We start from the raw sequence: 24,427 nt of genomic DNA, 5'->3' as shown, positions 1-24,427 counted from the left end.
CTGGCGTTATATTTCATTTAACTATCCAGGCGGTTCAGAAACGACTGTTTTGGAAAACGAACGAGCACCTTTCACTCTTCAAGTTGCCCCAAACGACATGAGTCCACGGCGATGCCTAACTGCTACGGTGTTCGCCGGAATGCTCGCGACTTTTGTCGTTGCCCATACGAGTCACCACCATCCCGACGAAATGCAGGTTCATCGGGAATTATCCTCGACAAGTGACTATGAGTGCCCCGTGTGCGGCATGTCCACGATGGACTCTGGTTACGACAACGAAAACTACGTGGTCATGACACACGGACAGCAGATCTATGCGTGTGGAATGGGGCCGCAGTCCACTTCAGACTACAGCTTTAAGGTGCGGAACGTGGAGTACCTGGCGGCAAACATGGCTGAGCTTATCGTAAACCCGTCGAGCGCCGACTATGCTGCCTGTGAGAGTGTTTGCACGGAGTGCGAGGACGGAATCAAGGACCCGGTCTCGAGCGACGCAGTCACAAAGGACAATTACGTCTATGTCTGCCTGAACAATGGTCAGAAAATCTACTTTGCGTCTCATGACAACAGGAAAAAATACCTCGACAGCGTCAACAGCATGCCGCGATACTTGGTCGACGACGTCATTTGCTCGAAAGCTACATGCTCCGACGCTACAAAGATCACGACGTTGAGCTCCGCCGCTCTGAAGTTCGTCTCGGATTATCCCTCATCAGGTGGTACTGGCACGAGTACTGGGTCGTCAGACACAACGTCTTCCAGCTCCACGTTCTGCTCGGGTCAGGGATCCGTGATGTTTAACGGGTTCCAGACTTCCATCAATGGCTCTTGCGTGATGCTCATTTTCCAGCCGTGGGTGCTCAACAGCGCTGTCAAGTACGCTTTCGGCTTTATCGGGTGTTTCTTCATCGCGATTCTGAACGAGTCGCTGGTAAAGGCCCGAGAAGTAGCACGACAGAAACTATTGAAGGCGCGTAAGCTTCGCCCGAAGGACAAGCTCCACAAGATGCAGTGCAAGCTGGTCCTTTCGGTGCTGTATATGGTCCAGATGACCATCGCGTATTTTGCCATGCTCGTGGTCATGACGTACGAAACCGGTCTGTTCGTGGCGCTCATTGCCGGCTTCGGTGCCGGCTTCATGCTTTTCAAGAACGTTGACCTGGACATTACAGAGGAACGGGGCGCTTGGCGATTTACCAATCCATCCACCGTCCGTATTGAAGTCGGGGGCATGTCCTGCAAGACGAACTGCGGCACAGCTGTGGAGACTGCACTAAAGAGCACACCCGGAGTGGAGGATGCAGTCGTGGAGTTCGATGAGAAAGCAGTGTACGTCTCGGGGTCTGCGGCGGTCAGCGACCTGGTTGCTGCCATTGAGGCTGCTGGGTATACTGCGACGGCGAAGACATGAGTGAGGAGTGTTTCTATGGTTTGGCAGCGTGGGGAAGGCAGCTTGACTCTTCACTAGCAAACTTCTGTAGTATTTCTCTTCGCATTCCCGAGCATTTTACGTTTCTTAGGTAGAATTAAAGGCGAAAATGAAGAAAGCGCATGCACGAGCCCCACCGATGAGGCAACTAGAGGCAAAAACTGCATGGCCGGATGCATATTACACAGGGGGGCGACTACACCGCCGAGCTCCGGGCCTAACGCGTCCATCCACTTGTCACTCTATGCAGCGGCCGTCGCGCTCGAAGACGCTGTCGAAGTCGTCGTCGTCGCTGCGGCAGCAGAGGACGTGGCGGCTGACGAAGCGGTCGAGGTGGTCGTGGTCGTGGTAGCACTTGAGGCGCTGCTAGTCGTCGAGTCCACCGTGATCGTGGCGCTACTGCTGCCGGACGTCGAGGACGTCACCGTCGTGATCTTCGAGAAGCACGGGAACGAGCCCGTGCCCTTGAGGTTCTGGAGGCCAGTGGCAAAATCCGTGTTGTAGGCATCCCACGACGAGTCCGTGTACAGACCGTACTGCCACGGGTCATCGGGCTTGTACTCGTCGTTGAAGTCGTACGATCCATCGGGGTTGATAGCCCACGCAAAGCCGCCAGTCATGTTCATATCGTTGGCGTACTCGATGAGAATCTCAATCACACGCGTGCTTGTAAGGCCCGCGAGCAGCTCCGCCGAGCCGTAGATGCCACCGAACTCACCGTAGAAGGTAGGCACCCCCGCCTCCGTCACAGCGTTACCGAACGCGTTGTCCAGCACGGACGTGACGGCTGCCTTGAGCAGCACGTTGCCGTCCGTAGTGTTGGGGTACTCGGTCACCGACACGGTGTCGCCGCTCGAGGACTGCTTCTTGAAAAAGTAGGACGACGGGTACACGCTGGGCGAGTAGAAGTGCGGCGCGAACACGAGCTTGCCGTCCGTGTCGAGCGCGATGGGGTTGATGCTGGCGTTCTGCAGACTGGCGCCGTACCAGTCGTTGTACGTCACGTTCTCGCCGTTGATCTCCGTGGTGGTGCTGGTGGCGTAGTTGCCTTCGGCCACGATGAGCCAGTTGGGGCAGATGGCCAGGATCTTGTTGCCGATGGTCTCGACCGCTCGGGGCCAGTTGACGTCCGAGTCGCAGTAGGCGTCCGTGTCGTCCTCGGGCCAGCAGCCGCCCACGGGCTCGTTCTTGAGGTCGATGCCGATGATGTTGTACTCGAGGTCCGTGCAGAGCTCGGTGGCCAGCGTCTCGAACATCTTGTAGATGGTGGCGATGGGGTAGTCGTCCGTGAACCACAAGTGCTCGGACGTGTCGTCCGTGAAGTTGGGGTCGATCTTGTGGATGTCGAGCAGCACGCCGATCTGCTGCTTGCCCAGGCCCTGCACCACCTTCTTGATCATGTCGATGTACGTGTCCACGTTGAGGTCCGTGTCCAGACTGTTCACAAAGAGCGTCGTATCCGGCGCCGAGTTGTCGATCACCATCTGCGCGTTGAGCGGCAGTCGCACGGCGTTGAAGCCGCTGTCCGACAGGTTAGCAGCAATGTCGTCCAGGTAGCTCTGCTTGGTGGCCAGGCCGTGCGGGACGCCCTCGGCGTTCTCCATGCCGCTCCAGTTGATGCCCGTAAACACGATCTGCTTTTTCTCCCCAGTGTTGCTGTCTGTGGCGTAGATCTTGCCGTCCGAGGTCAAATAGTCAGGCAGCAGACAGCTCTTGACGCTCGTGCTCTTCCTGGCGCTGTCCACCTCCGTAGCGTCCTCCGTGAGCGCCTGCTGCGTCTGCGCGCTGTTGAACTGCTGCACGCCAAAGTACGCGATGAGCGAGAGCGCCGCGGCCGTCACGAGCAGCAGGAAGAGCGCGCCGGGCCACACGACCTTGCGCCCCGAGTACGTCTTGGCCTTGCCGGCCGCGTCACCCGCGCCCGTCTCGTCCAATTGGCCCACGGCGATCTCCTGGTGCAGCGCCGTGGACGGCCGCGCCGCCATCGTGGGGCGCATCATGGGCACGTCGCTGCTCCTGTCCCCGTTGGCCCCTGGGCCCAGGTAACTGCCGTACATCTCCTCCTCGGACGTGTCCCTCCACACGTTCGAGTGCGTGCGCTCGCCCGCATTCTCGCCGATGGGCGAGTTCCCCACGTACATTGCTGAGGTAGTGCGCGCGTCCAGGCAAATAAGCGAATGGCGATCGACGACCGCTCCTCTTCCGGGGAATTGCGGGAATTACAGCATGGCCATGTGGAGGAAATCAGGTTGTGGTGCAGGACGAGGACGGGAAATTACAAAACTGGATGAAAACCGAAGCACGCCAGTCGCAGCTGGCACAACGCTGAATACTGGTACCTCTGCTGTCCTAGAGGTGATGGCTGCGCACATGGTGTTGGCAATGGTTGTCACTGGCTGGGCTACAGTGCACTACTGGTATGTGGTGCATTTGCTGTAGTGCTGGTGTCGTGGTCATTTTCAAGCGGAAGCGGTGGCGTTGACTGCGAACGTGGCCGAGGTGGCTACGGTACACGTTGCAGGATTGGAAAGAGCGAAAATCAGGTCCGTTTTGCGTGGCGATCAGACAGTAGACGGCCATCGATCCATGCGATCTGCGACTTGTGTGACAATCTCGCGCATTGGTGCCCATGACGGACAGTTGCCTCAGCCCCAGCTTCGTCGTTGATAGTCCATGGGAGAATGCACCTACGGCACCTTTGAATGGGCCAATGTTTGAGCACCGGAAACAAACAAACAACAGGATCGCCAACCTGAGTGCCAGCACCGCTTCAGTTTGCTTCATTTCATGTTCATTAGAACTCTGAGCTGTAACAACGAAAGCGAGGCCCCGAACCAACAGTTTAGAGGTTTGCTTTAGGCAAAGTCAAGTTTCCTGTTACTTGTAAGTAAACATTAAAATTTGCACTGGTTGCTCGTCTTCTTCTGTCTATTGCACGTGTGGTAACTGGCGTGGTGCTCGGCGTTTGATGGCAGGCGTGCCGCCTCGAAGAAGGGAGGACGTTTGCGCCATTGCTTGTGCTGGAGCCACAAGACTTGGAGCTGTTGTTGCTCGCAATGCTGATGTTGGGGTCGCTGGTTTGACTCGTTGCTGCTGCTGTGGCGAGCTTACGCGTTCCATTGGCGTTGGTTGCAAACTCGGCACGCTGACACAACGCGAGATCTCTTGGCGGCGTTCCGACAATCGAATGGCGTCTTTTGAAGGTGTAGGAGTTGTGCGCGACGGACCACCGAGCGCCACAGGAGTGGTAGGACACCAGACTTTCGTTGCTAATTTCCACTCCTCAAAGGGGAGCAATGACGGCATGGCGAAACTACTTGGTGATCCACTCGAGCATGCGTTTGCTCTTTTTGAGGGCGAGACGGTAGCCATTGTAGGACTCAGCGTCGGAGACGATAGGCTTAGCGCCTGGACCTTCGGCGAAGTTAACAGTGAGATAGCGGTAGAGACTTCAGTGTGGGGGCGACGACGTGAGTTTGAAGTTGACGCTCTGTTTGCCACGAGAGCTTTGACCTGCAACTGCAAGTCTTCCACTTTCGTCTTGAGGTCGTCGATAATGCGCATGGCGTCGCGTTCCCGCCCCTGGCTCAGCGCACTCTGCTTCCACGCGTACTCACATTCGTCTCGATAGAAGACGAGACTCTTGATCTCGTCGGCCTGCACTTGCTCGGTCGTTTTGATCTTGAGGGCGCACACCACGAGCTCGTTTTTCATCTGCAGACACTTGTCCATGAGTCGGCGCTGCAGTCGCAAACTCTCGCGCAGCTTCACACTGAGCTGCGTGTACTCGGATCGAAATCGATCAAAGAGCCCCACGAGATGCCGCTTGCGCGTCGACTCGTCCATAGTCTCAGCTTCGAGCACCGCCAGCAGTTCGCGTTCCGTGTCCTCGTAGCGCTGGCGCCGCTCGCGGTCGTCGTCATCCTCGGTCGGCATTGGCATGGCCGACAATTTGCTTTGTGCGCTGTTCAACCATCAAAAACTAATTTTGAAGGCGAACTTGTGTAGCTAAAGTTGTTTGTTGGAGTAGCCGGGTTCGTCTCTTGCTATTTCTTGACAACCTACCACAGAACGCACTTGTCGACTGGGTTCATAGGGGCACCCGCCGGACAGTTGAAGGCTGCGGCAAACGCAGCGCTGTTCATGACGGCACCATGCACGCGAGCCTCGCCTTCAGCGTGCACGTTCGTGAGGAAGGCGTTCACAGTTGTGTCGTCGCGCTCTTTGCCGCACCATGCCTGCGCGTAGGAAACGAAGAAGAGCTGGTCATCGTTACTGGCGCTGTCGCTCCCACTGCGGGACGACACGTGAGCTCTATAGGCGTTGAAGGCCACATGCAGGCCACCATTGTCAGCGATGTTTTCGCCCAGCGTTTTCTTGCCGTCCACAGGCACAAGTTGCACCCCGTCCTCCGCTGCAATGTAAAACGAGCTGTACTGATCAACGAGGCACTGCGCCCGTGTTTCGAATTCACCCTCCGTAGTGTCGGTCCACCACGAATTCCAGTTGCCCTTCGCGTCGAAGTTGGAGCCCGAATTGTCGAACCCATGGGTGATCTCATGACCTGCGACGACTCCAAACGCACCGAAACTCCGAGCTGCTGGGCTGGCAGCGTCGAAGAAAGGTGGCTGCATCAAGCCGGCAGGAAACACAATCTGATTCGTGTAGGGCGTATAGTACGCGTTGACGGAGGCTGCACTCATTCCCCATTTACCGCGATCCGTATCTGCCCCAATAGCCCAACTCAGGGCCACAAACTGCGCAGTGTAGATAAGGTCAACGTTAGCGAAAAGGGCAGTGGGGTCGAACTTGGCCAGCCCTTGAGCTTCGTTCTCCAGTTGATCCGTGCCAGGTTCCACATACATAACCTCAAGCGTTTCCAGCTTCGCCATGGCACTCGCTCGCGTCTGCTTGTCCAGCCAGTCCAGATTCTCGATGTTGGTTCTCATCGCGTCCAAGATCTCATCAAGCATAGCGATAAAAGCGTCTCCCGTCTCTTTCATGCCGTCGCGGTTCGCTACATACGTAACTCCGGTGTGTACTGGCAGCAGATCTGCCAGTTGAGCCAAGCAAATCTTCTCCAGAGGCAGCGGTTCATCAGCGCCAAGTATCACCGCACGGAAGAACTCGAAGCGCGCGTCTACAAACGGTTCGCTGAGGTATTTGGCAAAGCCATTGATGTAAGCGAATGCAACGTATGCCTTGAGCGCGTCCAGGGTGACGAGCGATACGAGCTCCTCGGCCTTCTCGAAGTACGCGATGCTCAAAAGCGCGATTTCCGTCTCTTCCGTCAGTGCAGGAGCGTCGTCAAGTAGCTGCATTCCCTCCGCGTACGCTCCGAACACAAGTGGGTAGTTCGCGGCCGCTTCCTTGTACTTGAACAGGTAGTACACGTCTGTACTCGCGGGGTCCAGCTCTGCGTAGTTCTGCAACTCGATCAGCTGCTTCTCCACACCCAGCACCACCTCGCCGTAGTTGTCGTACTCACTGTCTTCCAGCTCGAAGCCCGCCAGGTTTAAAATGGTAGAGGCATACAACACCAGCTTGTCCTCGTAGAACTCGAGCACCTGCGGGTTTTGGTAGTACTCGTCGTCGAGCGTCAGGTCTGCGTGGGTCACCCACAACAAGCTCTGACTCGAGTTCTGCAAACTCGAGTCCGGTGCGAGATTCGTGATGAAATCTGCTCCTGTGCGTGCGAGACGCCCCGCCACCTGGAAAAGCTCCTGCTTGGTCTGAGCACCAATGATACTGTTCACTCCGTCTTGCAAAGGCCCCGCTGCGATTGCATTGCGTGCGTCCATGTCCATGCAGGACGCGTAGAGCGCCCCCAGCAACGACGTGGAGTCGTTGGCAACCGCCTGCAGAACGATCGCGTCCATTGCGTCCTGTGCCATATCGAACGAGTATTCCACCGCGGCCTTGTCCGACGGGATTTCGTGCGTTGCGAGCCACCCACCGCATGAAAACTGGTAGAAATCGTCGCAAGGGTCGACGGATGTGTCAATGAGGGACGCCACACTGTCGGGGAGTGCCCGAGATGCAGTGAGAGGCGGTGATAGGAGCAATACACACCCGACGATGGAGAAGCGCTTCATGAAGACGGATTCAAGTCGGCAGGTGATGGAATGAAGCAGGGAGCTCAGGACGTCGCGTGCAAGCGAGCAACTCCAGCAGGTTGATACTTTACTAACTCTGATTTTTATATAAACGGAAGTGTAGCCATCTTCTTGAGATGGCTTCACTTTGGGCAGAAGTCGTGTGGTCGGCGATGCTGAGCAAGATCGATGATAGCGACAGAGACACTGCTGGTAGCCTCGAAAGCTCCGACTCAGACGTCTCTCAGTCCTTGATTTTGAACCCATTGACACGGGCGGATGTCTTTCTCGATGCTACGAGCGCATTGTATTGTGTTTCTTGATGCTCCTGGCGGCGTTCCACCAGTGGTTCGTGTATCTCGCGTCGTGACTGGAGGCTGGTCAAACGTGCTGCTGTGGAAAGTGCCCTCCTCAGTGTTCGCTTTTCCTGCCCAAGGGTCCGCAGTGGCTGCTGATGGACACGTGGTTTATGGCGAGCCAGGACATCACTAAGAAGCTCAAGCGAGGCGTCGTTCCGTTCCCGATCAAGTGGCTCTTTTTGACAGCGCAGAGCATGACGGTCCGAAAACGCTGCTCTCCAGCGACGAGTTCAATTTCCCAAACCACGTCTTCCAGCATGTGCTGGAACACGCCAAAGACGTATCACATGACACAATCCAGATTCTTCGCCTTTCCAGGTGCTTGACAATCGAGTCATACGATCTGTTGATCAGAAGCATAGCGCTAAAAAGAACCGGAAAGCCACACGCCCACAACTTGTCATTGCAGGACTTGAAATCCTCCAGGAACCCGCGAGTCAGGTTTTCATCAATGGCGTAAAGATACACTTCAGCAATGGTGCAAACCGTATCGATCAGATCAAAGATAAAGGCGTACAGTTCAGTTGCCGTCAGTCACTGTTAATGATGAAGTCTCAATGAAATACGAACATTGTGCGTGGAGCATCTTGTAGTGTTGGGAGTCGCCGAGCGCAAACCTCCGCAACGAGTCTCCCCACGTACATCATTGCTACAACAAGAACAGTCTTCGTCAGTGCAAGACAAGAAGTATAGGACCACCTAGTCCAGAGTTACCTTCCTATCAATTATCGTTGCTTTGGTCATGATCGAGGCATCAATCGAGATCAAACCTGAAACTCGACTCGTAGACCAGATACCAGTCGGCACAGAACCATTCATGCTGCATCCTCAGTTGCGAACATACATCCCAAGATGAAGACGTTGTTCGGCGTGATCCTAGAAGAAAGACTAAATCTACGCTTTGAAATCGAAGAGGACAAGACGGTTGGAGACTTGCAAAGGGCGATCCAGCGAAGTTTTTGGGAGTTTCGGGCCGAAAACTTAAAGCTGTACCTGGGAAAGAAGGACGGTCGGTGGCTGCAGAATCGGGACCCAGACGTTCAACTGCTGACGAAAGGCAAACTTCCTGACGCAATGATGGAGCTCGTGGACGCAAGCAAAATACTGGACCCCCAACGGCTCCTGAGCGAGTTCAACTTTCGTGACACGGACGACCAACGACCCGGCGAGTTTCATTTTCTCTTGGAATTCCCAAAAGGATACAAGCATTGGAAGCTCATCGGTGCAAGAAGACGGGGGATCGCTAAGCAGCGCCGCAAAGGTACGGTGTGTCGATTTTGCATTGGTAGTTTGGAGTAATGCTCTGAGGATCAATGTTGCTACCCTTGCACAGCCAAGCAGCCACAATCCGGACGGCGATTGTCGTTTCAGCCGCTTCGGAAGTGGTTCGGGTCGGTCTTCTCGACCAAAAAGGTTTCTCGCCGTCCGAAGAAGACTCCGTGGCTCTGAGGGGTTGTAGGTTGCTGTGAAAGTAACGCGCTGGCATGCCTCTCATGCAACGCGAGTCAGCGTGCTAGGGTTGGAGTGTAACAGTTCATTGATTGAAAAGTGTCAGATTGGGGGAACGTTCCTGTTGTCGTCGGCAAGTGTAGCTCGCCACAGCTCCCGTATAATGACAAACTCTGGCCCCCGATGTTGAGACATTCGAGCTATGACAAACGTAAGCACTAAATAAAGCGTGCGCACATCTTGGTATCATTCGTGTCAGCAGGGTGAACCTCCCAGTAGTCTGTAACATTTTTCAATCGCCGAGCCATAGAGTAACTCGCTTGATAGCAGAGCCCGAAGTAAGCAGTGGTAAAGCGCTATTGAACGGTAGGTAGCTTCGAATGAATGAAGCCCGATAGGTCCTCGGCCACTGCTGCGTACGCGGTGTGGCATCTGGGGTCAAGACACTGCCAGACAAATCCTCTCCAGCAGGAGCAGGTCCTCAGGACCAAGCACCTCGAGATCTGTCGCAAGGGTCGACACTGTGTCGCGGAGTGGCCGAGCGTCGGTGAGAGGAGCAACTCGCCCCGATGATGGTAAAGCACTACGTGAAGACGGGTGCAAGGCGGAAGGTGATGGAATGTCGTGGGGGCGCAGGACGTCGCGTACAAGTGAGCAGCTCCGACAGGTTGATATCCTATTACTTCTGACTTTTATATCGAAAAGAGTGTAGCCATCTCAAGTAAATGGCTACACTTTGGATTGGAGACTTCACCGTTGCCATGTTGGCGGAGGAGACCAAGCAGTGGCACAAGAAAGGCTGGGCCACAGAGAGATCGACTCGGTTTTCTCCAGGGAGTTCGAGACTCTTAAGTAGACTTGCACTTGCGAGACAGGCTGCAACCTTTTGTTCTCGCCAGCCCACGGTCATTCCTCAAAAAGCAGAAGAGCGACAAGAACGTGGCCCTCGGTCGCTGTTGTCAACGTCACGTGCCTGATCTCTCCTGACGAAGAGCTCAAGCCAACTACCAACAACGATGACGGATGCACCCGCTGAAGCGGTTCGAATGCTGGAGATTCCGTGTCTCGTGGCAGGCGTCGGATACTCGTTCACGGTGAAAATCGGCGGCAACAAGACTGCTGAGCGTCTCCGAGAAGTGGCGTGGTCGGAGATGCACAGGAAGATCAAGGCTGAGGTCAAGCAGCCTCTTGTCAAAGAAGGACCAGGCATCGTAGCGGTTGATGGTTTGGACGCGTATGATGTTGACACGCCGCCTTCCCCGACAGCACCACGCCCAGCAGCGGCTGATGGCACGGACACCTTCTTGACGCCAATTCGACGGGCTGTCTCGCTGATCCTGACGACGCTTACGCCATCGCTCGAGGCTGGGCGAACGTGGTGCTGCGGAAAGCGTCTTCCTGAGTGCTCGCTTCACCTGGCGAAAGGCCCCAAGTGGTTGCTGATGGACAAGTGGTTTACCATGAATCGGGGCGTTGGCAGGACGCTCAAGCGAGGCAAGGTGCCGTTTCTGCTCACGTGGTTCTCTTTGACGGCGCAGAACGTGATGGGACCAAGCATACTCTCCAGTGACAACTTCGGCTTCCCCGAACACATCGTTCCTGGTACAATGTGCGTCCTCATCCACAACGTACCAGAACATGTCAAGGAAAATCTGCGCTTGGCGACAGCGAACAGCATCTACTACTACGAAATGGAGTATGCCCAAGGTTCGTACAACAAACAGGAGTCTCCCCCATCACCGGTTCTAACAAAATACTGTCTTGTGTAGGACGAGCTGAATTGTTTGACCTGTGCGCCTGGATCTGCGCGGTTCTCTCCCTGGCGTTTGGAGTCTACCTCTACGCCATCGATGAGAATGTTGTTCGTGGGCTGTTCGTGGACTTCACGTCGGACAACGGCAGGCTGTGGACTGTGGCCATCGAGCGTGCTGCATTCTGGTTCTTTCCGCTGCTTGGTGCTGCGATGCTCAAGATGAAGGGCCGTTACGTCTTGATGAGCTCGAATCTGGAGGAGCGCATTGACTACGCAAAGGTGGCTGACATCTACTGATACGCGCGGTCGTATGCAGCAAACATCATATCATCCTCCCAACAACGACGGACTTCTTCAGTACTAGACAGCAACGTGTGCGTTATACGATAAGGACAACTTAATCCAACGTCTTCTTTCCATTAAGTTTTATAACAAAGTGTTGTTGGATCGGTAGTAATCCAGAACGAGCGTGAGACCTTTGTGAAAAGCTACAGGGCGAGAGACTGCCGATGAGGGATAAGTTCGTAAGCGCCGCCCTCATTGGACGATATACACTAACATGAAGACGTGTTCGGCGTGGTAGTCCACGAAACAATAAATCTCCGCATCGATATCGAAGAGGACGAGACGGTCTGAGAGGTGCTCTGACGATCAATGTTGCTACCCTTACACAGCCAAGCAGCCACAATCCCGACGGCGATTGTCGTTTCAGCCGCTTCGGAAGTGGTTCGGGTCGGTCTTCTCGACCAAAAAGGTTTCTCGCCGTCCGAAGAAGGCTCCGTGGCTCTGAAGAGTTGTAGGTTGCTGTGAAAGGAACGCGCTGGCATGCCTCTCATGCAACGCGAGTCAGCGTGCTAGGGTTGGAGTGTAACAGTTCATTGATTGAAAAGTGTCAGATTGGGGGAACGTTCCTGTTGTCGTCGGCAAGTGTAGCTCGCCACAGCTCCCGTATAATGACAAACTCTGGCCCCCGATGTTGAGACATTCGAGCTATGACAAACGTAAGCACTAAATAAAGCGTGCGCACATCTTGGTATCATTCGTGTCAGCAGGGTGAACCTCCCAGTAGTCTGTAACATTTTTCAATCGCCGAGCCATAGAGTAACTCGCTTGATAGCAGAGCCCGAAGTAAGCAGTGGTAAAGCGCTATTGAACGGTAGGTAGCTTCGAATGAATGAAGCCCGATAGGTCCTCGGCCACTGCTGCGTACGTGGTGTGGCATCTGGGGTCAAGACACTGCCAGACAAATCCTCTCCAGCAGGAGCAGGTCCTCAGGACCAAGCACCTCGAGATCTGTCGCAAGGGTCGACACTGTGTCGCGGAGTGGCCGAGCGTCGGTGAGAGGAGCAACTCGCCCCGATGATGGTAAAGCACTACGTGAAGACGGGTGCAAGGCGGAAGGTGATGGAATGTCGTGGGGGCGCAGGACGTCGCGTACAAGTGAGCAGCTCCGACAGGTTGATATCCTATTACTTCTGACTTTTATATCGAAAAGAGTGTAGCCATCTCAAGTAAATGGCTACACTTTGGATTGGAGACTTCACCGTTGCCATGTTGGCGGAGGAGACCAAGCAGTGGCACAAGAAAGGCTGGGCCACAGAGAGATCGACTCGGTTTTCTCCAGGGAGTTCGAGACTCTTAAGTAGACTTGCACTTGCGAGACAGGCTGCAACCTTTTGTTCTCGCCAGCCCACGGTCATTCCTCAAAAAGCAGAAGAGCGACAAGAACGTGGCCCTCGGTCGCTGTTGTCAACGTCACGTGCCTGATCTCTCCTGACGAAGAGCTCAAGCCAACTACCAACAACGATGACGGATGCACCCGCTGAAGCGGTTCGAATGCTGGAGATTCCGTGTCTCGTGGCAGGCGTCGGATACTCGTTCACGGTGAAAATCGGCGGCAACAAGACTGCTGAGCGTCTCCGAGAAGTGGCGTGGTCGGAGATGCACAGGAAGATCAAGGCTGAGGTCAAGCAGCCTCTTGTCAAAGAAGGACCAGGCATCGTAGCGGTTGATGGTTTGGACGCGTATGATGTTGACACGCCGCCTTCCCCGACAGCACCACGCCCAGCAGCGGCTGATGGCACGGACACCTTCTTGACGCCAATTCGACGGGCTGTCTCGCTGATCCTGACGACGCTTACGCCATCGCTCGAGGCTGGGCGAACGTGGTGCTGCGGAAAGCGTCTTCCTGAGTGCTCGCTTCACCTGGCGAAAGGCCCCAAGTGGCTGCTGATGGACAAGTGGTTTACCATGAATCGGGGCGTTGGCAGGACGCTCAAGCGAGGCAAGGTGCCGTTTCTGCTCACGTGGTTCTCTTTGACGGCGCAGAACGTGATGGGACCAAGCATACTCTCCAGTGACAACTTCGGCTTCCCCGAACACATCGTTCCTGGTACAATGTGCGTCCTCATCCACAACGTACCAGAACATGTCAAGGAAAATCTGCGCTTGGCGACAGCGAACAGCATCTACTACTACGAAATGGAGTATGCCCAAGGTTCGTACAACAAACAGGAGTCTCCCCCATCACCGGTTCTAACAAAATACTGTCTTGTGTAGGACGAGCTGAATTGTTTGACCTGTGCGCCTGGATCTGCGCGGTTCTCTCCCTGGCGTTTGGAGTCTACCTCTACGCCATCGATGAGAATGTTGTTCGTGGGCTGTTCGTGGACTTCACGTCGGACAACGGCAGGCTGTGGACTGTGGCCATCGAGCGTGCTGCATTCTGGTTCTTTCCGCTGCTTGGTGCTGCGATGCTCAAGATGAAGGGCCGTTACGTCTTGATGAGCTCGAATCTGGAGGAGCGCATTGACTACGCAAAGGTGGCTGACATCTACTGATACGCGCGGTCGTATGCAGCAAACATCATATCATCCTCCCAACAACGACGGACTTCTTCAGTACTAGACAGCAACGTGTGCGTTATACGATAAGGACAACTTAATCCAACGTCTTCTTTCCATTAAGTTTTATAACAAAGTGTTGTTGGATCGGTAGTAATCCAGAACGAGCGTGAGACCTTTGTGAAAAGCTACAGGGCGAGAGACTGCCGATGAGGGATAAGTTCGTAAGCGCCGCCCTCATTGGACGATATACACTAACATGAAGACGTGTTCGGCGTGGTAGTCCACGAAACAATAAATCTCCGCATCGATATCGAAGAGGACGAGACGGTCTGAGAGGTGCTCTGACGATCAATGTTGCTACCCTTACACAGCCAAGCAGCCACAATCCCGACGGCGATTGTCGTTTCAGCCGCTTCGGAAGTGGTTCGGGTCGGTCTTCTCGACCAAAAAGGTTTCTCGCCGTCCGAAGAAGGCTCCGTGGCTCTGAAGAGTTGTAGGTTGCTGTGAAAGGAACGCGCTGGCATGCCTCTCATGCAACGCGAGTCAGCGTGCTAGGGTTGGAGTGTAACAGTTCATTGATTGAAAAGTGTCAGATTGGGGGAACGTTCCTGTTGTCGTCGGCAAGTGTAGCTCGCCACAGCTCCCGTATAATGACAAACTCTGGCCCCCGATGTTGAGACATTCGAGCTATGACAAACGTAAGCACTAAATAAAGCGTGCGCACATCTTGGTATCATTCGTGTCAGCAGGGTGAACCTCCCAGTAGTCTGTAACATTTTTCAATCGCCGAGCCATAGAGTAACTCGCTTGATAGCAGAGCCCGAAGTAAGCAGTGGTAAAGCGCTATTGAACGGTAGGTAGCTTCGAATGAATGAAGCCCGATAGGTCCTCGGCCACTGCTGCGTACGTGGTGTGGCATCTGGGGTCAAGACACTGCCAGACAAATCCTCTCCAGCAGGAGCAGGTCCTCAGGACCAAGCACCTCGAGATCTGTCGCAAGGGTCGACACTGTGTCGCGGAGTGGCCGAGCGTCGGTGAGAGGAGCAACTCGCCCCGATGATGGTAAAGCACTACGTGAAGACGGGTGCAAGGCGGAAGGTGATGGAATGTCGTGGGGGCGCAGGACGTCGCGTACAAGTGAGCAGCTCCGACAGGTTGATATCCTATTACTTCTGACTTTTATATCGAAAAGAGTGTAGCCATCTCAAGTAAATGGCTACACTTTGGATTGGAGACTTCACCGTTGCCATGTTGGCGGAGGAGACCAAGCAGTGGCACAAGAAAGGCTGGGCCACAGAGAGATCGACTCGGTTTTCTCCAGGGAGTTCGAGACTCTTAAGTAGACTTGCACTTGCGAGACAGGCTGCAACCTTTTGTTCTCGCCAGCCCACGGTCATTCCTCAAAAAGCAGAAGAGCGACAAGAACGTGGCCCTCGGTCGCTGTTGTCAACGTCACGTGCCTGATCTCTCCTGACGAAGAGCTCAAGCCAACTACCAACAACGATGACGGATGCACCCGCTGAAGCGGTTCGAATGCTGGAGATTCCGTGTCTCGTGGCAGGCGTCGGATACTCGTTCACGGTGAAAATCGGCGGCAACAAGACTGCTGAGCGTCTCCGAGAAGTGGCGTGGTCGGAGATGCACAGGAAGATCAAGGCTGAGGTCAAGCAGCCTCTTGTCAAAGAAGGACCAGGCATCGTAGCGGTTGATGGTTTGGACGCGTATGATGTTGACACGCCGCCTTCCCCGACAGCACCACGCCCAGCAGCGGCTGATGGCACGGACACCTTCTTGACGCCAATTCGACGGGCTGTCTCGCTGATCCTGACGACGCTTACGCCATCGCTCGAGGCTGGGCGAACGTGGTGCTGCGGAAAGCGTCTTCCTGAGTGCTCGCTTCACCTGGCGAAAGGCCCCAAGTGGCTGCTGATGGACAAGTGGTTTACCATGAATCGGGGCGTTGGCAGGACGCTCAAGCGAGGCAAGGTGCCGTTTCTGCTCACGTGGTTCTCTTTGACGGCGCAGAACGTGATGGGACCAAGCATACTCTCCAGTGACAACTTCGGCTTCCCCGAACACATCGTTCCTGGTACAATGTGCGTCCTCATCCACAACGTACCAGAACATGTCAAGGAAAATCTGCGCTTGGCGACAGCGAACAGCATCTACTACTACGAAATGGAGTATGCCCAAGGTTCGTACAACAAACAGGAGTCTCCCCCATCACCGGTTCTAACAAAATACTGTCTTGTGTAGGACGAGCTGAATTGTTTGACCTGTGCGCCTGGATCTGCGCGGTTCTCTCCCTGGCGTTTGGAGTCTACCTCTACGCCATCGATGAGAATGTTGTTCGTGGGCTGTTCGTGGACTTCACGTCGGACAACGGCAGGCTGTGGACTGTGGCCATCGAGCGTGCTGCATTCTGGTTCTTTCCGCTGCTTGGTGCTGCGATGCTCAAGATGAAGGGCCGTTACGTCTTGATGAGCTCGAATCTGGAGGAGCGCATTGACTACGCAAAGGTGGCTGACATCTACTGATACGCGCGGTCGTATGCAGCAAACATCATATCATCCTCCCAACAACGACGGACTTCTTCAGTACTAGACAGCAACGTGTGCGTTATACGATAAGGACAACTTAATCCAACGTCTTCTTTCCATTAAGTTTTATAACAAAGTGTTGTTGGATCGGTAGTAATCCAGAACGAGCGTGAGACCTTTGTGAAAAGCTACAGGGCGAGAGACTGCCGATGAGGGATAAGTTCGTAAGCGCCGCCCTCATTGGACGATATACACTAACATGAAGACGTGTTCGGCGTGGTAGTCCACGAAACAATAAATCTCCGCATCGATATCGAAGAGGACGAGACGGTCTGAGAGGTGCTCTGACGATCAATGTTGCTACCCTTACACAGCCAAGCAGCCACAATCCCGACGGCGATTGTCGTTTCAGCCGCTTCGGAAGTGGTTCGGGTCGGTCTTCTCGACCAAAAAGGTTTCTCGCCGTCCGAAGAAGGCTCCGTGGCTCTGAAGAGTTGTAGGTTGCTGTGAAAGGAACGCGCTGGCATGCCTCTCATGCAACGCGAGTCAGCGTGCTAGGGTTGGAGTGTAACAGTTCATTGATTGAAAAGTGTCAGATTGGGGGAACGTTCCTGTTGTCGTCGGCAAGTGTAGCTCGCCACAGCTCCCGTATAATGACAAACTCTGGCCCCCGATGTTGAGACATTCGAGCTATGACAAACGTAAGCACTAAATAAAGCGTGCGCACATCTTGGTATCATTCGTGTCAGCAGGGTGAACCTCCCAGTAGTCTGTAACATTTTTCAATCGCCGAGCCATAGAGTAACTCGCTTGATAGCAGAGCCCGAAGTAAGCAGTGGTAAAGCGCTATTGAACGGTAGGTAGCTTCGAATGAATGAAGCCCGATAGGTCCTCGGCCACTGCTGCGTACGCGGTGTGGCATCTGGGGTCAAGACACTGCCAGACAAATCCTCTCCAGCAGGAGCAGGTCCTCAGGACCAAGCACCTCGAGATCTGTCGCAAGGGTCGACACTGTGTCGCGGAGTGGCCGAGCGTCGGTGAGAGGAGCAACTCGCCCCGATGATGGTAAAGCACTACGTGAAGACGGGTGCAAGGCGGAAGGTGATGGAATGTCGTGGGGGCGCAGGACGTCGCGTACAAGTGAGCAGCTCCGACAGGTTGATATCCTATTACTTCTGACTTTTATATCGAAAAGAGTGTAGCCATCTCAAGTAAATGGCTACACTTTGGATTGGAGACTTCACCGTTGCCATGTTGGCGGAGGAGACCAAGCAGTGGCACAAGAAAGGCTGGGCCACAGAGAGATCGACTCGGTTTTCTCCAGGGAGTTCGAGACTCTTAAGTAGACTTGCACTTGCGAGACAGGCTGCAACCTTTTGTTCTCGCCAGCCCACGGTCATTCCTCAAAAAGCAGAAGAGCGACAAGAACGTGGCCCTCGGTCGCTGTTGTCAACGTCACGTGCCTGATCTCTCCTGACGAAGAGCTCAAGCCAACTACCAACAACGATGACGGATGCACCCGCTGAAGCGGTTCGAATGCTGGAGATTCCGTGTCTCGTGGCAGGCGTCGGATACTCGTTCACGGTGAAAATCGGCGGCAACAAGACTGCTGAGCGTCTCCGAGAAGTGGCGTGGTCGGAGATGCACAGGAAGATCAAGGCTGAGGTCAAGCAGCCTCTTGTCAAAGAAGGACCAGGCATCGTAGCGGTTGATGGTTTGGACGCGTATGATGTTGACACGCCGCCTTCCCCGACAGCACCACGCCCAGCAGCGGCTGATGGCACGGACACCTTCTTGACGCCAATTCGACGGGCTGTCTCGCTGATCCTGACGACGCTTACGCCATCGCTCGAGGCTGGGCGAACGTGGTGCTGCGGAAAGCGTCTTCCTGAGTGCTCGCTTCACCTGGCGAAAGGCCCCAAGTGGCTGCTGATGGACAAGTGGTTTACCATGAATCGGGGCGTTGGCAGGACGCTCAAGCGAGGCAAGGTGCCGTTTCTGCTCACGTGGTTCTCTTTGACGGCGCAGAACGTGATGGGACCAAGCATACTCTCCAGTGACAACTTCGGCTTCCCCGAACACATCGTTCCTGGTACAATGTGCGTCCTCATCCACAACGTACCAGAACATGTCAAGGAAAATCTGCGCTTGGCGACAGCGAACAGCATCTACTACTACGAAATGGAGTATGCCCAAGGTTCGTACAACAAACAGGAGTCTCCCCCATCACCGGTTCTAACAAAATACTGTCTTGTGTAGGACGAGCTGAATTGTTTGACCTGTGCGCCTGGATCTGCGCGGTTCTCTCCCTGGCGTTTGGAGTCTACCTCTACGCCATCGATGAGAATGTTGTTCGTGGGCTGTTCGTGGACTTCACGTCGGACAACGGCAGGCTGTGGACTGTGGCCATCGAGCGTGCTGCATTCTGGTTCTTTCCGCTGCTTGGTGCTGCGATGCTCAAGATGAAGGGCCGTTACGTCTTGATGAGCTCGAATCTGGAGGAGCGCATTGACTACGCAAAGGTGGCTGACATCTACTGATACGCGCGGTCGTATGCAGCAAACATCATATCATCCTCCCAACAACGACGGACTTCTTCAGTACTAGACAGCAACGTGTGCGTTATACGATAAGGACAACTTAATCCAACGTCTTCTTTCCATTAAGTTTTATAACAAAGTGTTGTTGGATCGGTAGTAATCCAGAACGAGCGTGAGACCTTTGTGAAAAGCTACAGGGCGAGAGACTGCCGATGAGGGATAAGTTCGTAAGCGCCGCCCTCATTGGACGATATACACTAACATGAAGACGTGTTCGGCGTGGTAGTCCACGAAACAATAAATCTCCGCATCGATATCGAAGAGGACGAGACGGTCTGAGAGGTGCTCTGACGATCAATGTTGCTACCCTTACACAGCCAAGCAGCCACAATCCCGACGGCGATTGTCGTTTCAGCCGCTTCGGAAGTGGTTCGGGTCGGTCTTCTCGACCAAAAAGGTTTCTCGCCGTCCGAAGAAGGCTCCGTGGCTCTGAAGAGTTGTAGGTTGCTGTGAAAGGAACGCGCTGGCATGCCTCTCATGCAACGCGAGTCAGCGTGCTAGGGTTGGAGTGTAACAGTTCATTGATTGAAAAGTGTCAGATTGGGGGAACGTTCCTGTTGTCGTCGGCAAGTGTAGCTCGCCACAGCTCCCGTATAATGACAAACTCTGGCCCCCGATGTTGAGACATTCGAGCTATGACAAACGTAAGCACTAAATAAAGCGTGCGCACATCTTGGTATCATTCGTGTCAGCAGGGTGAACCTCCCAGTAGTCTGTAACATTTTTCAATCGCCGAGCCATAGAGTAACTCGCTTGATAGCAGAGCCCGAAGTAAGCAGTGGTAAAGCGCTATTGAACGGTAGGTAGCTTCGAATGAATGAAGCCCGATAGGTCCTCGGCCACTGCTGCGTACGCGGTGTGGCATCTGGGGTCAAGACACTGCCAGACAAATCCTCTCCAGCAGGAGCAGGTCCTCAGGACCAAGCACCTCGAGATCTGTCGCAAGGGTCGACACTGTGTCGCGGAGTGGCCGAGCGTCGGTGAGAGGAGCAACTCGCCCCGATGATGGTAAAGCACTACGTGAAGACGGGTGCAAGGCGGAAGGTGATGGAATGTCGTGGGGGCGCAGGACGTCGCGTACAAGTGAGCAGCTCCGACAGGTTGATATCCTATTACTTCTGACTTTTATATCGAAAAGAGTGTAGCCATCTCAAGTAAATGGCTACACTTTGGATTGGAGACTTCACCGTTGCCATGTTGGCGGAGGAGACCAAGCAGTGGCACAAGAAAGGCTGGGCCACAGAGAGATCGACTCGGTTTTCTCCAGGGAGTTCGAGACTCTTAAGTAGACTTGCACTTGCGAGACAGGCTGCAACCTTTTGTTCTCGCCAGCCCACGGTCACTCCTCAAAAAGCAGAAGAGCGACAAGAACGTGGCCCTCGGTCGCTGTTGTCAACGTCACGTGCCTGATCTCTCCTGACGAAGAGCTCAAGCCAACTACCAACAACGATGACGGATGCACCCGCTGAAGCGGTTCGAATGCTGGAGATTCCGTGTCTCGTGGCAGGCGTCGGATACTCGTTCACGGTGAAAATCGGCGGCAACAAGACTGCTGAGCGTCTCCGAGAAGTGGCGTGGTCGGAGATGCACAGGAAGATCAAGGCTGAGGTCAAGCAGCCTCTTGTCAAAGAAGGACCAGGCATCGTAGCGGTTGATGGTTTGGACGCGTATGATGTTGACACGCCGCCTTCCCCGACAGCACCACGCCCAGCAGCGGCTGATGGCACGGACACCTTCTTGACGCCAATTCGACGGGCTGTCTCGCTGATCCTGACGACGCTTACGCCATCGCTCGAGGCTGGGCGAACGTGGTGCTGCGGAAAGCGTCTTCCTGAGTGCTCGCTTCACCTGGCGAAAGGCCCCAAGTGGCTGCTGATGGACAAGTGGTTTACCATGAATCGGGGCGTTGGCAGGACGCTCAAGCGAGGCAAGGTGCCGTTTCTGCTCACGTGGTTCTCTTTGACGGCGCAGAACGTGATGGGACCAAGCATACTCTCCAGTGACAACTTCGGCTTCCCCGAACACATCGTTCCTGGTACAATGTGCGTCCTCATCCACAACGTACCAGAACATGTCAAGGAAAATCTGCGCTTGGCGACAGCGAACAGCATCTACTACTACGAAATGGAGTATGCCCAAGGTTCGTACAACAAACAGGAGTCTCCCCCATCACCGGTTCTAACAAAATACTGTCTTGTGTAGGACGAGCTGAATTGTTTGACCTGTGCGCCTGGATCTGCGCGGTTCTCTCCCTGGCGTTTGGAGTCTACCTCTACGCCATCGATGAGAATGTTGTTCGTGGGCTGTTCGTGGACTTCACGTCGGACAACGGCAGGCTGTGGACTGTGGCCATCGAGCGTGCTGCATTCTGGTTCTTTCCGCTGCTTGGTGCTGCGATGCTCAAGATGAAGGGCCGTTACGTCTTGATGAGCTCGAATCTGGAGGAGCGCATTGACTACGCAAAGGTGGCTGACATCTACTGATACGCGCGGTCGTATGCAGCAAACATCATATCATCCTCCCAACAACGACGGACTTCTTCAGTACTAGACAGCAACGTGTGCGTTATACGATAAGGACAACTTAATCCAACGTCTTCTTTCCATTAAGTTTTATAACAAAGTGTTGTTGGATCGGTAGTAATCCAGAACGAGCGTGAGACCTTTGTGAAAAGCTACAGGGCGAGAGACTGCCGATGAGGGATAAGTTCGTAAGCGCCGCCCTCATTGGACGATATACACTAACATGAAGACGTGTTCGGCGTGGTAGTCCACGAAACAATAAATCTCCGCATCGATATCGAAGAGGACGAGACGGTCTGAGAGGTGCTCTGACGATCAATGTTGCTACCCTTACACAGCCAAGCAGCCACAATCCCGACGGCGATTGTCGTTTCAGCCGCTTCGGAAGTGGTTCGGGTCGGTCTTCTCGACCAAAAAGGTTTCTCGCCGTCCGAAGAAGGCTCCGTGGCTCTGAAGAGTTGTAGGTTGCTGTGAAAGGAACGCGCTGGCATGCCTCTCATGCAACGCGAGTCAGCGTGCTAGGGTTGGAGTGTAACAGTTCATTGATTGAAAAGTGTCAGATTGGGGGAACGTTCCTGTTGTCGTCGGCAAGTGTAGCTCGCCACAGCTCCCGTATAATGACAAACTCTGGCCCCCGATGTTGAGACATTCGAGCTATGACAAACGTAAGCACTAAATAAAGCGTGCGCACATCTTGGTATCATTCGTGTCAGCAGGGTGAACCTCCCAGTAGTCTGTAACATTTTTCAATCGCCGAGCCATAGAGTAACTCGCTTGATAGCAGAGCCCGAAGTAAGCAGTGGTAAAGCGCTATTGAACGGTAGGTAGCTTCGAATGAATGAAGCCCGATAGGTCCTCGGCCACTGCTGCGTACGTGGTGTGGCATCTGGGGTCAAGACACTGCCAGACAAATCCTCTCCAGCAGGAGCAGGTCCTCAGGACCAAGCACCTCGAGATCTGTCGCAAGGGTCGACACTGTGTCGCGGAGTGGCCGAGCGTCGGTGAGAGGAGCAACTCGCCCCGATGATGGTAAAGCACTACGTGAAGACGGGTGCAAGGCGGAAGGTGATGGAATGTCGTGGGGGCGCAGGACGTCGCGTACAATGTGAGCAGCTCCGACAGGTTGATATCCTATTACTTCTGACTTTTATATCGAAAAGAGTGTAGCCATCTCAAGTAAATGGCTACACTTTGGATTGGAGACTTCACCGTTGCCATGTTGGCGGAGGAGACCAAGCAGTGGCACAAGAAAGGCTGGGCCACAGAGAGATCGACTCGGTTTTCTCCAGGGAGTTCGAGACTCTTAAGTAGACTTGCACTTGCGAGACAGGCTGCAACCTTTTGTTCTCGCCAGCCCACGGTCATTCCTCAAAAAGCAGAAGAGCGACAAGAACGTGGCCCTCGGTCGCTGTTGTCAACGTCACGTGCCTGATCTCTCCTGACGAAGAGCTCAAGCCAACTACCAACAACGATGACGGATGCACCCGCTGAAGCGGTTCGAATGCTGGAGATTCCGTGTCTCGTGGCAGGCGTCGGATACTCGTTCACGGTGAAAATCGGCGGCAACAAGACTGCTGAGCGTCTCCGAGAAGTGGCGTGGTCGGAGATGCACAGGAAGATCAAGGCTGAGGTCAAGCAGCCTCTTGTCAAAGAAGGACCAGGCATCGTAGCGGTTGATGGTTTGGACGCGTATGATGTTGACACGCCGCCTTCCCCGACAGCACCACGCCCAGCAGCGGCTGATGGCACGGACACCTTCTTGACGCCAATTCGACGGGCTGTCTCGCTGATCCTGACGACGCTTACGCCATCGCTCGAGGCTGGGCGAACGTGGTGCTGCGGAAAGCGTCTTCCTGAGTGCTCGCTTCACCTGGCGAAAGGCCCCAAGTGGCTGCTGATGGACAAGTGGTTTACCATGAATCGGGGCGTTGGCAGGACGCTCAAGCGAGGCAAGGTGCCGTTTCTGCTCACGTGGTTCTCTTTGACGGCGCAGAACGTGATGGGACCAAGCATACTCTCCAGTGACAACTTCGGCTTCCCCGAACACATCGTTCCTGGTACAATGTGCGTCCTCATCCACAACGTACCAGAACATGTCAAGGAAAATCTGCGCTTGGCGACAGCGAACAGCATCTACTACTACGAAATGGAGTATGCCCAAGGTTCGTACAACAAACAGGAGTCTCCCCCATCACCGGTTCTAACAAAATACTGTCTTGTGTAGGACGAGCTGAATTGTTTGACCTGTGCGCCTGGATCTGCGCGGTTCTCTCCCTGGCGTTTGGAGTCTACCTCTACGCCATCGATGAGAATGTTGTTCGTGGGCTGTTCGTGGACTTCACGTCGGACAACGGCAGGCTGTGGACTGTGGCCATCGAGCGTGCTGCATTCTGGTTCTTTCCGCTGCTTGGTGCTGCGATGCTCAAGATGAAGGGCCGTTACGTCTTGATGAGCTCGAATCTGGAGGAGCGCATTGACTACGCAAAGGTGGCTGACATCTACTGATACGCGCGGTCGTATGCAGCAAACATCATATCATCCTCCCAACAACGACGGACTTCTTCAGTACTAGACAGCAACGTGTGCGTTATACGATAAGGACAACTTAATCCAACGTCTTCTTTCCATTAAGTTTTATAACAAAGTGTTGTTGGATCGGTAGTAATCCAGAACGAGCGTGAGACCTTTGTGAAAAGCTACAGGGCGAGAGACTGCCGATGAGGGATAAGTTCGTAAGCGCCGCCCTCATTGGACGATATACACTAACATGAAGACGTGTTCGGCGTGGTAGTCCACGAAACAATAAATCTCCGCATCGATATCGAAGAGGACGA

At 54.3% G+C, this 24,427-nt stretch overlaps 11 protein-coding genes across 11 annotated transcripts; 8 read left to right on the top strand and 3 right to left on the bottom strand.

Moving 5' to 3' along the window:
• Positions 1-190: 190 nt before the first annotated feature.
• Positions 191-1,411, top strand: KRP23_1953 (High affinity copper uptake protein 1; the record flags this gene model as incomplete). Its single annotated transcript, XM_067886624.1, has 1 exon — positions 191-1,411. The coding sequence occupies one exon, from the start codon at positions 191-193 to the stop codon at positions 1,409-1,411; it is 1,221 nt and encodes a 406-aa protein (XP_067749289.1).
• A 260-nt stretch (positions 1,412-1,671) lies between these two features.
• Positions 1,672-3,570, bottom strand: KRP23_1952 (Endoglucanase; the record flags this gene model as incomplete). The annotated part of the gene is made up of 1 exon (XM_067886623.1): positions 1,672-3,570. One exon carries the CDS (start codon positions 3,568-3,570, stop codon positions 1,672-1,674), a length of 1,899 nt encoding a protein of 632 aa, XP_067749288.1.
• Positions 3,571-4,742: 1,172 nt separating this feature from the next.
• Positions 4,743-5,371, bottom strand: KRP23_1951 (uncharacterized protein; the record flags this gene model as incomplete). The annotated part of the gene is made up of 2 exons (XM_067886622.1): positions 4,743-4,837; positions 4,900-5,371. The coding sequence occupies 2 exons, from the start codon at positions 5,369-5,371 to the stop codon at positions 4,743-4,745; spliced, it is 567 nt and encodes a 188-aa protein (XP_067749287.1).
• A 119-nt stretch (positions 5,372-5,490) lies between these two features.
• Positions 5,491-7,524, bottom strand: KRP23_1950 (Neprilysin-11; the record flags this gene model as incomplete). The annotated part of the gene is made up of 1 exon (XM_067886621.1): positions 5,491-7,524. The coding sequence occupies one exon, from the start codon at positions 7,522-7,524 to the stop codon at positions 5,491-5,493; it is 2,034 nt and encodes a 677-aa protein (XP_067749286.1).
• Positions 7,525-8,735: 1,211 nt separating this feature from the next.
• KRP23_1949 (uncharacterized protein) lies at positions 8,736-9,332 on the top strand (the record flags this gene model as incomplete). Its single annotated transcript, XM_067886620.1, has 2 exons — positions 8,736-9,144; positions 9,217-9,332. The coding sequence occupies 2 exons, from the start codon at positions 8,736-8,738 to the stop codon at positions 9,330-9,332; spliced, it is 525 nt and encodes a 174-aa protein (XP_067749285.1).
• Positions 9,333-10,348: 1,016 nt separating this feature from the next.
• On the top strand, positions 10,349-11,382 carry KRP23_1948 (uncharacterized protein; the record flags this gene model as incomplete). The annotated part of the gene is made up of 2 exons (XM_067886619.1): positions 10,349-11,039; positions 11,102-11,382. The coding sequence occupies 2 exons, from the start codon at positions 10,349-10,351 to the stop codon at positions 11,380-11,382; spliced, it is 972 nt and encodes a 323-aa protein (XP_067749284.1).
• A 1,509-nt stretch (positions 11,383-12,891) lies between these two features.
• Positions 12,892-13,925, top strand: KRP23_1947 (uncharacterized protein; the record flags this gene model as incomplete). The annotated part of the gene is made up of 2 exons (XM_067886617.1): positions 12,892-13,582; positions 13,645-13,925. 2 exons carry the CDS (start codon positions 12,892-12,894, stop codon positions 13,923-13,925), a joined length of 972 nt encoding a protein of 323 aa, XP_067749283.1.
• A 1,509-nt stretch (positions 13,926-15,434) lies between these two features.
• On the top strand, positions 15,435-16,468 carry KRP23_1946 (uncharacterized protein; the record flags this gene model as incomplete). The annotated part of the gene is made up of 2 exons (XM_067886616.1): positions 15,435-16,125; positions 16,188-16,468. 2 exons carry the CDS (start codon positions 15,435-15,437, stop codon positions 16,466-16,468), a joined length of 972 nt encoding a protein of 323 aa, XP_067749282.1.
• A 1,509-nt stretch (positions 16,469-17,977) lies between these two features.
• KRP23_1945 (uncharacterized protein) lies at positions 17,978-19,011 on the top strand (the record flags this gene model as incomplete). Its single annotated transcript, XM_067886615.1, has 2 exons — positions 17,978-18,668; positions 18,731-19,011. The coding sequence occupies 2 exons, from the start codon at positions 17,978-17,980 to the stop codon at positions 19,009-19,011; spliced, it is 972 nt and encodes a 323-aa protein (XP_067749281.1).
• Positions 19,012-20,520: 1,509 nt separating this feature from the next.
• Positions 20,521-21,554, top strand: KRP23_1944 (uncharacterized protein; the record flags this gene model as incomplete). Its single annotated transcript, XM_067886614.1, has 2 exons — positions 20,521-21,211; positions 21,274-21,554. The coding sequence occupies 2 exons, from the start codon at positions 20,521-20,523 to the stop codon at positions 21,552-21,554; spliced, it is 972 nt and encodes a 323-aa protein (XP_067749280.1).
• Positions 21,555-23,064: 1,510 nt separating this feature from the next.
• KRP23_1943 (uncharacterized protein) lies at positions 23,065-24,098 on the top strand (the record flags this gene model as incomplete). The annotated part of the gene is made up of 2 exons (XM_067886613.1): positions 23,065-23,755; positions 23,818-24,098. The coding sequence occupies 2 exons, from the start codon at positions 23,065-23,067 to the stop codon at positions 24,096-24,098; spliced, it is 972 nt and encodes a 323-aa protein (XP_067749279.1).
• Positions 24,099-24,427: the final 329 nt, after the last annotated feature.

Source organism: Phytophthora ramorum, assembly GCF_020800215.1.
Source record: "Phytophthora ramorum isolate Pr-102 chromosome Unknown Phyram_PR-102_s0002, whole genome shotgun sequence".
In the NCBI taxonomy this organism is placed as follows: domain Eukaryota; phylum Oomycota; class Peronosporomycetes; order Peronosporales; family Peronosporaceae; genus Phytophthora; species Phytophthora ramorum.
Note: the sequence above shows the minus strand (reverse complement) of the source record. Positions and strands in the feature narration are given on the sequence as shown.